A 13,417-nucleotide genomic window follows, 5' to 3' on the forward strand; every position below is an offset into this window, starting at 1 on the left:
ACAAAGAAATTTATACAGGTTTGGAACAACTTGAGGGTGAGTAAATGATACCAGCATTTTCATTTTTGGGTGAATAATCCATTGAAGTATTTCTTTGAGGCGTATAATGTTGGAGCTTTAAAATCAGCACACTTTCAAAGAAAGTCCTTCCTAAAAAATGTAGAAATGTTTTTTGTAGTACATTAGTTATGCTGTTATTGTTCTTATTGTGTAACATCGTATTACGTAAAGCAATTTTTGGGGGGCGTGGGTTGAGGGGAATGAAGTGTTAGTTTTAGTTTTGGATTTTGCTTTTATATGGGCTTATATTATACTTTAACAGATGCATTTCAAACAAATGAGCTATGTCTGTAACATGTCTCCTGTATATTTGTAATCTGTGTGGATTGTTGTGTACTATTGAAAAAATACAGTATTTCTTTCCAAGAAATGTTTTTGCTTATTGCCTTACTTAAAAATCTACAATATTAGGGTGCTAAAACGCTTTTATTTATTTAAAAAGTAGTACTTATTGTTTACCAAAGCCTTTTTTATTCTGTTATTAATTTGATCTGGATTTATCGTACATTTTATCATAGTTTTATTTAATTTATTGAAACACCACTGCATATAGTGGATAAAGCTTTTATTTAAACAAAAATGATGTTAAATCAACAGGAGGTACGTGGCACAAAAATCATAAAAACAACATAAAAAATCATGTTCATTTGACATAAGTTATGTAACATAAACAGGGATAAATTATGTTGAGAGAACATAATAAAAATATTATTGGGGGTTGAGCACCCACCGGCAGAAACATACATCAGCGCCTATATATATATATATAGGATTAGAGTATATTTAAAATGAATATTAAGAAACGTGTGTGTGTGTATGTGTGTGTCAAATATGAAGAACATCATGTTTGCCTTGTTACCAGAGAACTCCAGTAAAGGCCTCTATGAGTTGCATGAGCGACATCTACTGGACAAAATACAGTTTTAAAAGTAAAGTTTTGTACCGTTTACAATTTTTTGGGGAAAAAAATGTGAATACAAATAATTCTGAATTGAATGCTGACTGAAGTCATTCTGGCAAATCACAAACATTTAGAATGTATTTATTTATTTTTAACTGAACACACATTTTCATGAAAATGATGCAGAATAATGCACAGAATAAAACAAATACAAAACAAAAAAACATTGTGCACTGTTGTAGAGTATCATTTTAAAGGCATATTGTTTTACCCCATTATTATTATTTTTTTAATCTCCGTTATCGTGTACACTGGCTGTGCAATAATCAAACACACTCAGTCACACATATATTAATAGATTATTATCTTTTGTCACTGATAACTCAAGGAAGAAAAGATACATTTCTAGGTAAGATTTGCGGTAATGAAACCCAGGTCACATCTATACGCATGTACAGGAAACTGAACAGAGAATCAAACACGTGTGACTGCAACACAATTTAATTAACACACTAGCAAATACTCAAATGATGTTTAAATGAATCTGAAAAGCATTTTTTTTTTTTTGTTATTTACACATTCCCAAAACTTAAAGCTGGAGATCATGCATTACTCTAAATGAAAATGCTAGTCAATATCCATTTATTTTATTTTTTTCTTAGACCCAAGCTGAACTACTTCTACTGCTTTCTCAACCAGAGCTGTTGCATTCTCGTAGTTAAGCTGTGCTGCCTTGATCATGGCGTCATACACTGAATCAGCTTCTTCTGCTGCTTTCCATCCAGTGATTCCTCCTCCAGCAGCTCCTACAACAGCTGCGACTCCAATAACAGCTACTCCTGCTTTTGCTACTACTCCTACTCTTCTTGAAGCCACAAGTTTAAATTCCTCACTTGATTCCGCTACATTTTCTGTCACTACTACTGCACCTCTTTTAGCAATACATCTTTTCAATGGTTTTAATAAAGTATAAACAAAAGCTACTGCAACACATGCTCCCAGAAGAGCACCGATCACCACTGCTGTTGATGCTCCTACAAGCTGCTTAAGAAATTTTTTATGAACAATTTTCTTTGCTTTTTCTCGTTGCTCTTCTGGAGGCAAGTTCTTATTATTTTTCATTTCCTCTTGAATTTCTTTCTCCAACATCTGAAGAAGCTCATTGCTGTAGCAGCCGTTCTCTTCCACCATCTTGTCGATGGTCTCCAGCAGATTTTTCACCTGAACCCTGTTGCTCGTGTACCCTGAATGACAGTTGTTCCAGTATTTGTTGTCGACGACGTGACAGCGACCTCCACATTTATCAACCAGCTCCTGTAGTTGTGAACTGGCCTTCACAAACTCTTCAATGGTTTGGTCTTCTAGTTGATCACCAAAAGTGAATAAGATCACTGTGTGTTTTAAGAGGTGTTCATCTTTGAAGGTGTTCAGGATTTTCTGTACCACCTCGTTTTCTTGTCTTGTGTATCTTCCGACCTTTAGGACCATGACAAAAGCATTGATGCCTGGAGCGCAGTGAGTCAGAGCTTTCACAATCTCAGATTTGATCTCCTCTTCATCACGATCTGTGTCAAAGAATCCAGGTGTGTCAATCACTGTGATCTTTCTTCCATCGAGCATCCCAGCTGCACTTACACATTTATCTGTTACAGAATTAGCTGAAGCTTTAGTGCTGAACACATTTTTTCCAAGAATTGTATTCCCAGCGCTGCTTTTGCCGTCTCCTGTTTTCCCAAGAAGCACAATCTTTCTCTCTGACAGCGAAACACTGGCTGTTGGAAATAGCAACATTTTATAATGAGATTTTTACTTCTAATATCATATATATATACATTTTTGACAGTTATGTGAGAAAAACAGATGTTTGCAACAGTTATAACTTACAGTTCGTCCAAACAGCCAACTAATAAAAGAGAGAAAACCCAAACTAAAAAGAGAGAAAATATAGCCTAAATAATGCATGCACAACATAACAACACATCACGAAAAGAATTACTCATATGCTATAGAGATAGACAGTCTACAACAAATCGCCAGTCTTTAGGAAAGATCCCTGCAGACGCCGTTCTCTGATTATGGGCATTTTCAAAACTGAAACTTCAATGCCTTTGCGAATTAGCCTTTTTCACACTTCCGTGATCCTGGCTTCCGGACTGGCGCTTGCAGGGTAAACGTTTTTCTGGTGACAACAGCGGCCGTACTTAACAAGAATGAGTTCCAGAATCAAAGTCTTTTTATTCAAATTAGAGATTATGAAAATGCTTGAGCTGCCGGTACTTTACTCTACAAATCGCAAACATTTCACAAATTGTTTTGTTTTTTGCATCAGCTCTGGTCATAAAATACAAGTTTGTTTTATTCTAAACGGTGGCAGTTATAATTCAGTTAGTTTTGCCGTTCTGTCCGTTTGGTTCTGGCTGTGCATTATGACTCGCGTGCTTTGCAAAATCAGAGAGGAAAATGAATCAGTTCTGTTAGTGGCACCGAAATGGCCCAATCAGCCGTGGTTTCCAGAACTGGTGGAGATGCTGGTAGCCCCACTGAAGAGAGACCTCCTCTCTCAAGCACAGTTAACGATATGGCATCCAAATCCAGAGTCATGGAGCCTTCATGTCTGGCCGCTCAACAGAGCTTGCCTGTAACAGATGCACTTCCTCAGCGCATGTTGAACACTATCTCTGAGGCTAGAGCTCCTTCCACTAGACGTCTTTACGCACATAAATGGAGAGTTTTCACAAATTGGTGCGGGTCGCGGGCCAAAGACCCATTCAACTTCCCAATACCAATAATTCTTGCCTTCCTTCAAGAGCGATTTGACGGTGGTCGTACGCCATCCACATAGAAAGTGTATGTGGCCGCTACACCCGGCAGCCATATCACCCTGTAGCCCAAGATTGGTTGCCCACTGAAGCTAAGCAGGGCTGAGCCTGGTCAGTACCTGGATGGGAGACCTTCTGGGAAAACTAGGTAGCTGCTGGAAGAGGTGTTAGTGAGGCCAGCTGGGGGGGCTCACCCTGTGGTCTGTGTGGGTCCTAACGCCCCAGTGTAGTGACGGGGACACTATACTGTCAACAAGCACCGTCCTTCGGATGAGACGTTAAACCGAGGTCCTGACTCTCTGTGGTCATTAAAAATCCCAGGATGTCTTTCGAAAAGAGTAGAGGTGTGACCTCGGCATCCTGGCCAAATTCACCCATTGGCCTCTGATCATTATGGCCTCCTAACAATCCCCATATCTGCTGATTGGCTTCATCACTCTGTCTCCTCTCCACCAATAAGCTGGTGTGTGGTGGGCGTTCTGGCGCACTATGGCTGCCGTCGCATCATCCAGGTGGATGCTGCACACTGGTGGTGGATGAGGAGATACCCCCTGACAATGTAAAGCGCTTTGAGTGCCTAGAAAAGCGCTATATAAATGTAATGAATTATTATTATTATTATTATTATTATTCCAAGGCAGCGTTCCATGCGCACGTCGATAATCGCGTAATCGGCAGAAATGACCTGATCATACGATTATTAAAAGGGGCAAGAAGGCTGAACCCTCCTTGCCTTTCCACCCTGCCCACTTGGGATTTGGCGCTTGTGCTGGACGCTCTCATGGGACCCCCGTTCGAGCCCATTCAATCAACGAGCTTGCGAGCGCTGGCCTCTGTTAAGCAAGTTGGGGACCTGCAGGCGCTGTCAATTGACGACTCATGTATTGAGTTCGGGCCAGGTGTTTGCAGACTCACCTTAAAGCCTAAGAAGGGTTATGTGCCTAAAGTGCTTCGACTCCATTTAAACTTAAGCTTAATACACATTTGCTGTGCCCTGTACATGCGGTGCGCATTTATATCGAGCGCTCTAGACAGTTCAGGCTCCCAGAGCAGCTATTTGTATGCTTTGGAGGGTGCACAAAAGGCCTGCCTGTGTCCAAGCAAAGGCTGTCACACTGAATCGTCTACGCAATTGCTTTGGCTTATAGCTCTAAAGGCGTGAAATGTCCTATAGGGGTTTGGGCCCATTCAACCCGCGTACTCGCATCCTCGTGGGCCTGGGCAAATGGCATATTTATTCAGGACATTTGCATGGCGGCAGGCTGGTTGTCACCCAGCACTTTCGCGAGGTTTTATAACCTAGATGTGTCGTCGCTTGCCTCACATGTGCTGTCAATGCGAGCAGCGCACGCGCCTACTCAGCCTCAGTTATGATCTGAGCTGCTTGACTCAGTGGTTTCGACTAGGTCGTTTACACCCCTGTATTGACGTACCACCAATTCAATACTGTCCCTATCAGCTTATCACATTGTTATGATATAGTTTATCACGTCTTTTAGGACATGATCACCATCATACTTTGCTTATTTGAGCACCGGTACGACTGTTGCATCATAACACATAATTTCATTGAAATTAAACAAACTTCAACTAATCTATATGTGATGGTGCCGGAGCCGCCGCCATTTCACATTCTCTGTTTCAAAAACTGGTGTTAACTCCGCCCCTGGTGTGACGCGGCATCGTCTAGTTGCCGCACTCCCCCTTGACTTTTACATGGTTTCGACTAGGTCCTGTAGACCTGAACTGTGTTTAACAAGAGCGCCAACATCATTACGGTTCCGTATGTGAAACTTGACATACTTAGTCGAGCCAGGCTCCATCGCTGTGACACGGCGGGATTTTTTACGTTCCCATAGCAATGTAGAGTGACCGAATTGAAACGGAACACTCTCGGTTACTCACATAACCTCGGTTTCCTGAGATGAGGGAACGAGACATTGCTCTTATTGCCGTGTCACCTAGCTCAGGATCTTAGAATGCCAAGTTGCTTCAGTCAAGATTCTGAATGGATGACGTACAAGCGCTGCTTATATAGAGTGGGAGCCCCTCATATTTTGCGTGCTTGAACGCCATTGGCCAGATTCACTGGCGTGATTCAATAAGACTTCAGTAGTATTTAGAGGAAAGGGTAATTCCCATAGCAATGTCTCGTTCCCTCATCTCAGGGAACCGATGTTACGTGAGTAACCGAGAGCGTTTCAAATGCATATAAATATACTTCAGAGTCTGACCTTAATTAAAGAGTATTGTAGCCTCGTGCCACTTCCCAGAATAAATAGGCAGGAAACGGAGATCTGTGTCATATATATATATATATAATATTATTATTATTATTATTATTATCTTAATTTGCCAGGGAAATATAACGTGAGGTATAATGACTTAAATGTACATCTCAGATGATAAAAAATAAATTAGTAAAACAGATGTAAATATAACTTTGACTATTTTACACCTCACGTGCGAAGCCCACGAAAGAACCAGAGGTTATATAAGCTGCGGTCCGTTCACGCGCACAGCCGCACTCCCTTTTGACTGAGCGGACATCGCCTGACGGGAGAGCTTTCCTGAGGTAAAGTATTTTTTGTGTACTGTACATAAGTATAAAGTTAAAAAATATATTAATTTTACAATTATCATTAATAATGTTTTCACACTTAAGCACACTGACGCACACTGAATGCGCACTCTCAAGAGACAGAAAATACTCACAAGCCAATGTAGCTTCCCTATGAGATAATAATAATAAAAAAATATATAATAATAATAATAATTCTGCTTTTAAAACATTTAGGTCTGTGTTTACACCAGGGAAGAAGAAAAAAAGTCATTTTCAAGTAGGCCTAAAATTATAATTATTTTCAATAATGAAAATATTTATTATTTTTTCTTTCTTTCTTTTTCAGATTGTCATCCGATTGTTGTAAGTGATTAGTCTTGCAGTCATCCTGCATCTTGGATTTGCCATGTTCAGTTTGTACAGATATGTGTATTATCTGACTCATATTAAGTGATGCTTTTTTCTTTTTCTCCCTTTTGTTTTTGTGTCATCGCAAAGGCTCCACAGCATTGAGCATCTTTGGCTTTGTACGTATATTTTTTTAAGCTGACTGTCAAACACTTTCTCAATGTTTTTTTTTTTTTTTAGGTTCATTAAATATATGTCATGAAGCAGTTTTTATTTATTTATTTATTTTATTCATTTATTTATTTTACAGTCTAGCATCATCTGATCTGTTTTAAAAGTATGAACTATGGATTTTGTAGTTGGTTAGTGAAATTTAATAATTTATTTACACAACATTTTATGTGAATAGTGTAGGCTAATAATGTGCCTTCCTGCTATACTTCTTTTAATCTTTTTGTGATTGCTTTTTTATATTTTTTTGTCAGATTTGTCAAGATCATCTTTTAGGATAAAGTTGAGGTCCTGCGAATTCTTGGAGTTTCTATAGTGTTTATACAGATTTGTTGATGTCACTTTTTCAATAATAAATTCAAATAAATAGGTCTGTATTTCATATACATTTCCATTTGAAATCTAGACTCGGTCCAGTACCGGCTAATTTTATAATCTATGCTGGCGTGATTATGGCCCAATGCCGGCAGTGTCGGCTCAGTTTCGGCAACTGCTTTCACAACGAAGCACACAGCGCCTTCACGACACGACGGCAGCAACAATACTACAGCGAGAATAAAAGTTACGCCTTCTTTCTTTGCGTGAACATTTGGGCGGCGTTATGCAAATCTTCCCACATAGTGAGGTAGACATGTGGGGCGTGTTAGAACGAGCCGTTTTAGGATCTATTGAGTTCTCTTAAAAAGCAGTAAGTACAACGGCGAGTGTTATTGATGTTGTATTGTTATGATTTGACAATGACAATCGTAGTTATTGTTTTTTCCAAGCATTCAATAAAAATAAAAAGGCACTCTGGTTTCAGGAGAGCAGCTAGCCTACTATAGCCTAGGCCTACATAAAAACCTGTCTGCTTACTTAGTAACAGATATGGGTGTCATTCCATAACATATTTTTAATACGACTGACTTTATATTTAATGTGAATTTAACATTGAAAGTTAATGTGAATAAAAACAGAGTAAGCTACTTATCATAACACTTTGATTGTAAGAGAGCAAAGAACATTTACATTATCAAATAACATTTTCACTGACAGTCTAGAGTTCAAGCACTCTCAAAAACTCCCATTAAAAACTGCTGTTTACGCTGTTTACACTGTGAAATGAATATCTTACTTACAGACTCATACACACATCTGCAGTTTGTTGTTTTTAACGAGAGAATTCGCCAGAAAGAGGTATTTAGTCAGCGAGCGAGTGAAGAAAACACCGGCATTTTAGCGATGACTCATTTGAGCACCTCTGATTGGTCATTGCATTCATAAGCTCAACAGAATCGTGTGTGTGATTGGTTAATGCGCAGTGCTGTAAAAATGTGTCTGTATCTGGCTCAGCGCCAGCCAGCGAAGCAGATTTGAATTTTGCAGCTAATGGTATGACGCACTGAACGTTCTAATCACGCCAGTGTGATTGTATTAAATATTGAAAATATTATTCGGCTATTTTTTGTCTTTTGGAAGCTGCATTCAAAATCCACTTGGCTCAAAAATCTGAGGGGGCACGTATCCCCTCACTTTGAATGGGCACAACGCCTCTGTATATAGGCTTAGGCTATCATTCGTAATTTAATTTGTTTCTACGTTTGACTTAATTTGGGCACTGTCTATGTTTCATTCATTTGTTCCCTAGAAAACCCATGATTTTACTAAAATAAGGGAACGAATTAAGTCATAGAAACAAATTCTTAATTCATGGCCACGAAATCTTTTATTTCCCCCATATGTTTACCACAGTAAGAGATGCGAAAACAGTGATTAAAAGTGAACCACAATAAAATAAACCTGCGAAATTAGAGAGTGAGACAGCGAGGATTTGGGAAAAGAGACAATAAATATTATTAAATTCCTGGAAACTCGTGACCAACAGGCAGAAGAGAACATAAAGCCACGTATGGCTTTAAATGTACAGGTATCGAACAGCATGAATGCAATCGCATAGTCACGATGTAACATTTGCCCGCTAACCCATTATTTCTCTGATAAACAAAGCGTTGTACCTCACTTGTATTAAATATAGAAAATAATATTTGGCAATTTTTTGTATTATTTTTAATACTCGCATTAAAATGTTTCATGTGAGCAGCAGTGTTTTCCGTAGCACTGCAGGTTGAAGTGCTTCTCTAACTGCGCAGCACACCCCACCACAGTTACGTTTGGGATCATTTTATTTTAATTGACCATAATGTAAATTGCAAACATTGCGATTGTGTTTTAAAATACAACAATGTGCACCATGAAACCATTTATAGAGGCACGTTCAGCGGTCTCTGTGACGGGATATGAAACAGCCAACAAAGTAAAATGATCCGTAGTCTTACTACGGCTCGCTCTCTTCATTTTATCAAATGATCATAATAGCATCTATTCATTTTGCAGTCCAGCTACTAGCCTTTTATTTAGACTATAACCCCTTTAATTCGGGTGAGGAAGCCTGCGTTTTGAGTGGCATTTGCACATCCTGTCATGCCAGTGAATAGGCCTAGCTATATGCCACTGCAATAGACGCATTTCGCAGTATTAAGGTTAACGATTAATTGATCAATTTAAAACGACGATCAATCATGGAAATTATCGAAAATTGACATCCCTAGTACATACAACTGTCATCTCTCTCTCTCTCTCTCTCGATCGATTGATCGATAATTAATTAATTGAAATACATGGTATAATTCATTCAAATGAGACCGGGGAGTGTTGCAACATGGGGTTAGTTGTAACACTGTCAGTTTGGCCAATCAGAAACAACCTGTGGTGATGTCATCCATATCATACACTCCCATCACCATTTTGAGCTAACAGGAGAAGTGGCATGTGTCTGTGAGCAAGATAGTGAATATTATCACCCAAAAAGTGATTTTCAGTTTAATTCAAATTATTTTTTGCCTAGCATTCATTGTAATGTAGATAAAAAAAATGACTTGCATAATCTTAAGTAGCCATTTCTCTAGTTTAATTTGATGCTAGACATTAATGCTAACTTCAGACCCACATGCTAAAAGAGTTAGCTATGTAATGGCTGCTTGCGGTGGGGATAGTTATAACAGTTCATTAAAAATTGTCATACATTGACACACACAGCAATTTGTTATAGTGTTAAGTTTAAAGTTCCAACACACACAGACACACCCACACTGACACACACAGAAATCTTAGTGTTAAGTTTAAAGTCCCATAATAAATACACTACACACACACACTGACACACACAGAAATGTTAGTGTTAAGTTTAAAGTTCCAAAACAAATATAAATATACTATACAGACACACACAGCAATTTGTTATAGTCTTGAGTTTAAAGTTCCAGAATATTTTTGTTAGTTTAAATTGTTCATTTTTGTTCTTCAATAAAGTTCTTGCATAATTTGGAAAGTGTGGATATTGTTTCACCAAATTACCACTTATTGTTACATCTATCCCCAGCCTGTGTTACTACTCACCCCAGCAGTGAGGAAGGTTATAACAACGGAACTCTTTGTATTTGACATTAACTCACATAATCTGTGATTGTGTAGTACAAGTTCAATGAGTTGTATTCGTAGTAGACAAATGTGGCTACAATGTATCAAAGTTTGAGAGGTCTAGCATGAACAACCACTAGGTTACTATCATCCCCGGTCTCCCCTAAATATGGTCTTTTTTAAAATAACTGTCATTTTTACCCATTTGGTCAAATATTGTGCTGCAAAGAGCAATAGTAGTTTTAACTTGTCTATAACTTGGCAAATGACCACGGAATAAGCGGGATAATCAACGGCTAGCCGTGCTTCACGTCGTGCATTTAAAATCCTTAAATGCATGGCTAGCCGTGATTATCCCTTACATAGACCACTATCAGAATGTTAAAATCTATTCTGTAGCGAACCGGTAACCATGCAATGACTTGTGTAACGTGTTCGCTTTATATGCGGGTTATTCTAGATTCTGGGCCCTTTTCCATATAGACCCAATCAAGGCGTTTTACGGTATACAAGGCATACAAAAAGAATGACGACAAAAAAAAAAAAAACAGAAGGTAGCGATTCTTCAAAAAAGGATTTGAAAATGATCATCCTGTTAAAAAAAAAAAAGATGTCAAAATACACAACCGCATCATTATTGGAGAGCAGACACACATGCAGGCGTTCGTCCGATCAATCCCAATGATGAAAGCAACTAAAAAGAGAGAAAATATAGCCCAACGCAAGAATGCATCCACAATATAACAAAATATCACGAAAATAATTACTCATACCTCGAGGAGGACAGTCCAAAACGAATCGCCAGCCGCTAAAGATCCCCGACGCCGTTCTCTGATGTCCTTATGGGCGTTTTCGAAACTGAAACTAACCTTTAAGAATCACTTGGTTTTTAAACTGCGGTCAAGCCAGCCGCACTTTTTTTGTATTGCGCGTGTAATTGTGCACTTACGGTACGGGTGCTGAGAGCAGTCAAAATGCATATAAAGAAGCTGTCATACAGACGTTTCCTTTATACTTTTGCTTATTTTAACTTTTATTTTAGTTTTTAAATACATTATTTTTGTACATAAACGTTTGTATTGTACATTAATTGTCTAGCCATTTTACTGTATAATGGTGGAGAGAACTAAAAGCAAAATCACCCCAAACATCAAAATGCGTCCTGGCACTTGCACTGTGTCCCATTTTCCAATAAATGCATAAGTACTTTTGCATCACGTCCCATTTTCAAACACTCATAAAAATATTTTCTTTAGAGGTTTGCTCGTTCTTTTAATTGATTCCTGTTCACAGTGTCCCTGACTATTACTGTATTAATTTTCAAATATTTTTACTGTATAGTTTTTGAGAAAATTAAAGGTAAATTCACCCCAAGTATCTATGTGAACCTTTGCACTTTTACATCACATCCCATTTTCAAACACTCATAAAATTCTTTCCTTTGTAGGTTTGCTCATTCTTTCATTGATTCCTTTTCACAGTGACCCTGACTATTACTGTATTAATTTTCATGTAATTTTACTTTACAGTTTCTGGGAAACACAAACTCGCTCCAAAAATGTTTTTATAGCGTGTATTGTTGCACTCATGTCCCATTTTCTAACATAAAGTTTCAGTTTTTGAAGGTATTATTGTGCAAACGTACCATGCTTATTGCCATATGAAACTGACTCTTATGTTATATGTAGTATTCGACTGGAATATGGAATTTAATTTGAACACACGGGGAACTTCGGAGACACAGCAACACAATGTTTAAAAGCAGACAAAGAAACACTGAATGGGACTCACTATAAATACACAGACACCAATGGGACACATCTGGGAGCAAATTAACTAATTAAACAAACACAGCTGGAAACAAATTCATACAAGGAGGACAGGAACAGGAAGGACCAAATAAGGGCAAACAGGAACTCAGCGGGAACACACACACGTGACACATACACTCAACCTCTTCTTACATTTTAATTGTTAGTGTCACGTTTAATTAAGTTAAAATATTCATTTTAACCTTAGGAACTGATTATGTTCATCACCCCTTTGAGCAGTCCTTATTTGTGTCCATGGTTACTAATTTCTAACCTTTAGTTAAATTTCTTATGTCTTTGCTTTTATAGCCCCGAGGTTGTTGTATTTGTTTATGGTGATTATGCCTGGAAAGCTATTATTTGTTTTGCTGTGTTTGTTTACCATAATCATCAGTCTATTGAATAAGTCTGCTTAGCTGCAATTTCTTGTTTCTCCTTACCTGTAACTGATCAATTACCATTGTATTGAGATCAATTTTAAAATTATCTATCTAAATTAAAATCCAGATACAACAAGACACTGATGATCAGGTAATCAAAAACTGATCAACCTGCCACAGGAGCTGCTGAAACAGTTCTACTCCACCATCATTGAATCCGTCCTCTGCACTTCAATAACTGTGGAACACACATTATTTATATACTCATACACTTATTTATCTAACACACATACTTAGTCTACACCTCAAATTTGCACATAATATACCTGTACATACAAAACTGTCTATTGTAATATACCTGCACATACAATTGTCAATTTATATATTATTACTTATTTACTTGGTTCTTTTTTTTATTCTTTTATTATCTGTGTTTTTGTTCTGTCGCTGTCATTCTAATGCACTGCGGAAGCTTCTGTCATGAAAACAAATTCCTCGTATGTGAAAACATACCTGGCAATAAAGCTCATTCTGATTCTGAGACAGAATAGGACAACAGAGCATAAATCCAAGCTGGCAACTGCCTTCCTTGATTCACACAAATGATTTCAGCGAAAGTATTTTCAGAATATTACAAATATCTCATATGATAAAGTTTGAGATGCAGGACAAAGAAAAGCCTGGGGCGTGTGTAGAATGAAATTGAATGTGAACATGCAGCATTTTCCGTAATGTTCTGCGGAACAATTTATAAAACTTCACAAAAATTGATTCTGACATTGGTGATCGGATCGGCAGATACTGCTTTCTGTGATCGGCTATTGGTGATCGGCCTCAACGGCCTCAAA

At 38.0% G+C, this 13,417-nt stretch overlaps 1 protein-coding gene across 1 annotated transcript in view; it reads right to left on the bottom strand.

Moving 5' to 3' along the window:
* Window positions 1-1,182: 1,182 nt before the first annotated feature.
* Window positions 1,183-13,417, bottom strand: part of LOC107706012 (uncharacterized) — a 19,922-nt gene continuing 7,687 nt past the window's right edge. The window contains exons 2-3 of the mRNA XM_016509566.1: window positions 11,152-11,217; window positions 1,183-2,733 (exon numbers count right to left, since the gene is read on the bottom strand). Coding sequence (XP_016365052.1) covers window positions 1,604-2,733; window positions 11,152-11,217 — 1,196 coding nt within the window. The 3' untranslated portion in view covers window positions 1,183-1,603. The remainder of the gene's footprint in view (window positions 2,734-11,151; window positions 11,218-13,417) is intronic.

Source organism: Sinocyclocheilus rhinocerous, unplaced genomic scaffold (genome assembly GCF_001515625.1).
Source record: "Sinocyclocheilus rhinocerous isolate Xijiao unplaced genomic scaffold, SAMN03320098_v1.1 scaffold1226, whole genome shotgun sequence".
NCBI classification, from domain to species: domain Eukaryota; kingdom Metazoa; phylum Chordata; class Actinopteri; order Cypriniformes; family Cyprinidae; genus Sinocyclocheilus; species Sinocyclocheilus rhinocerous.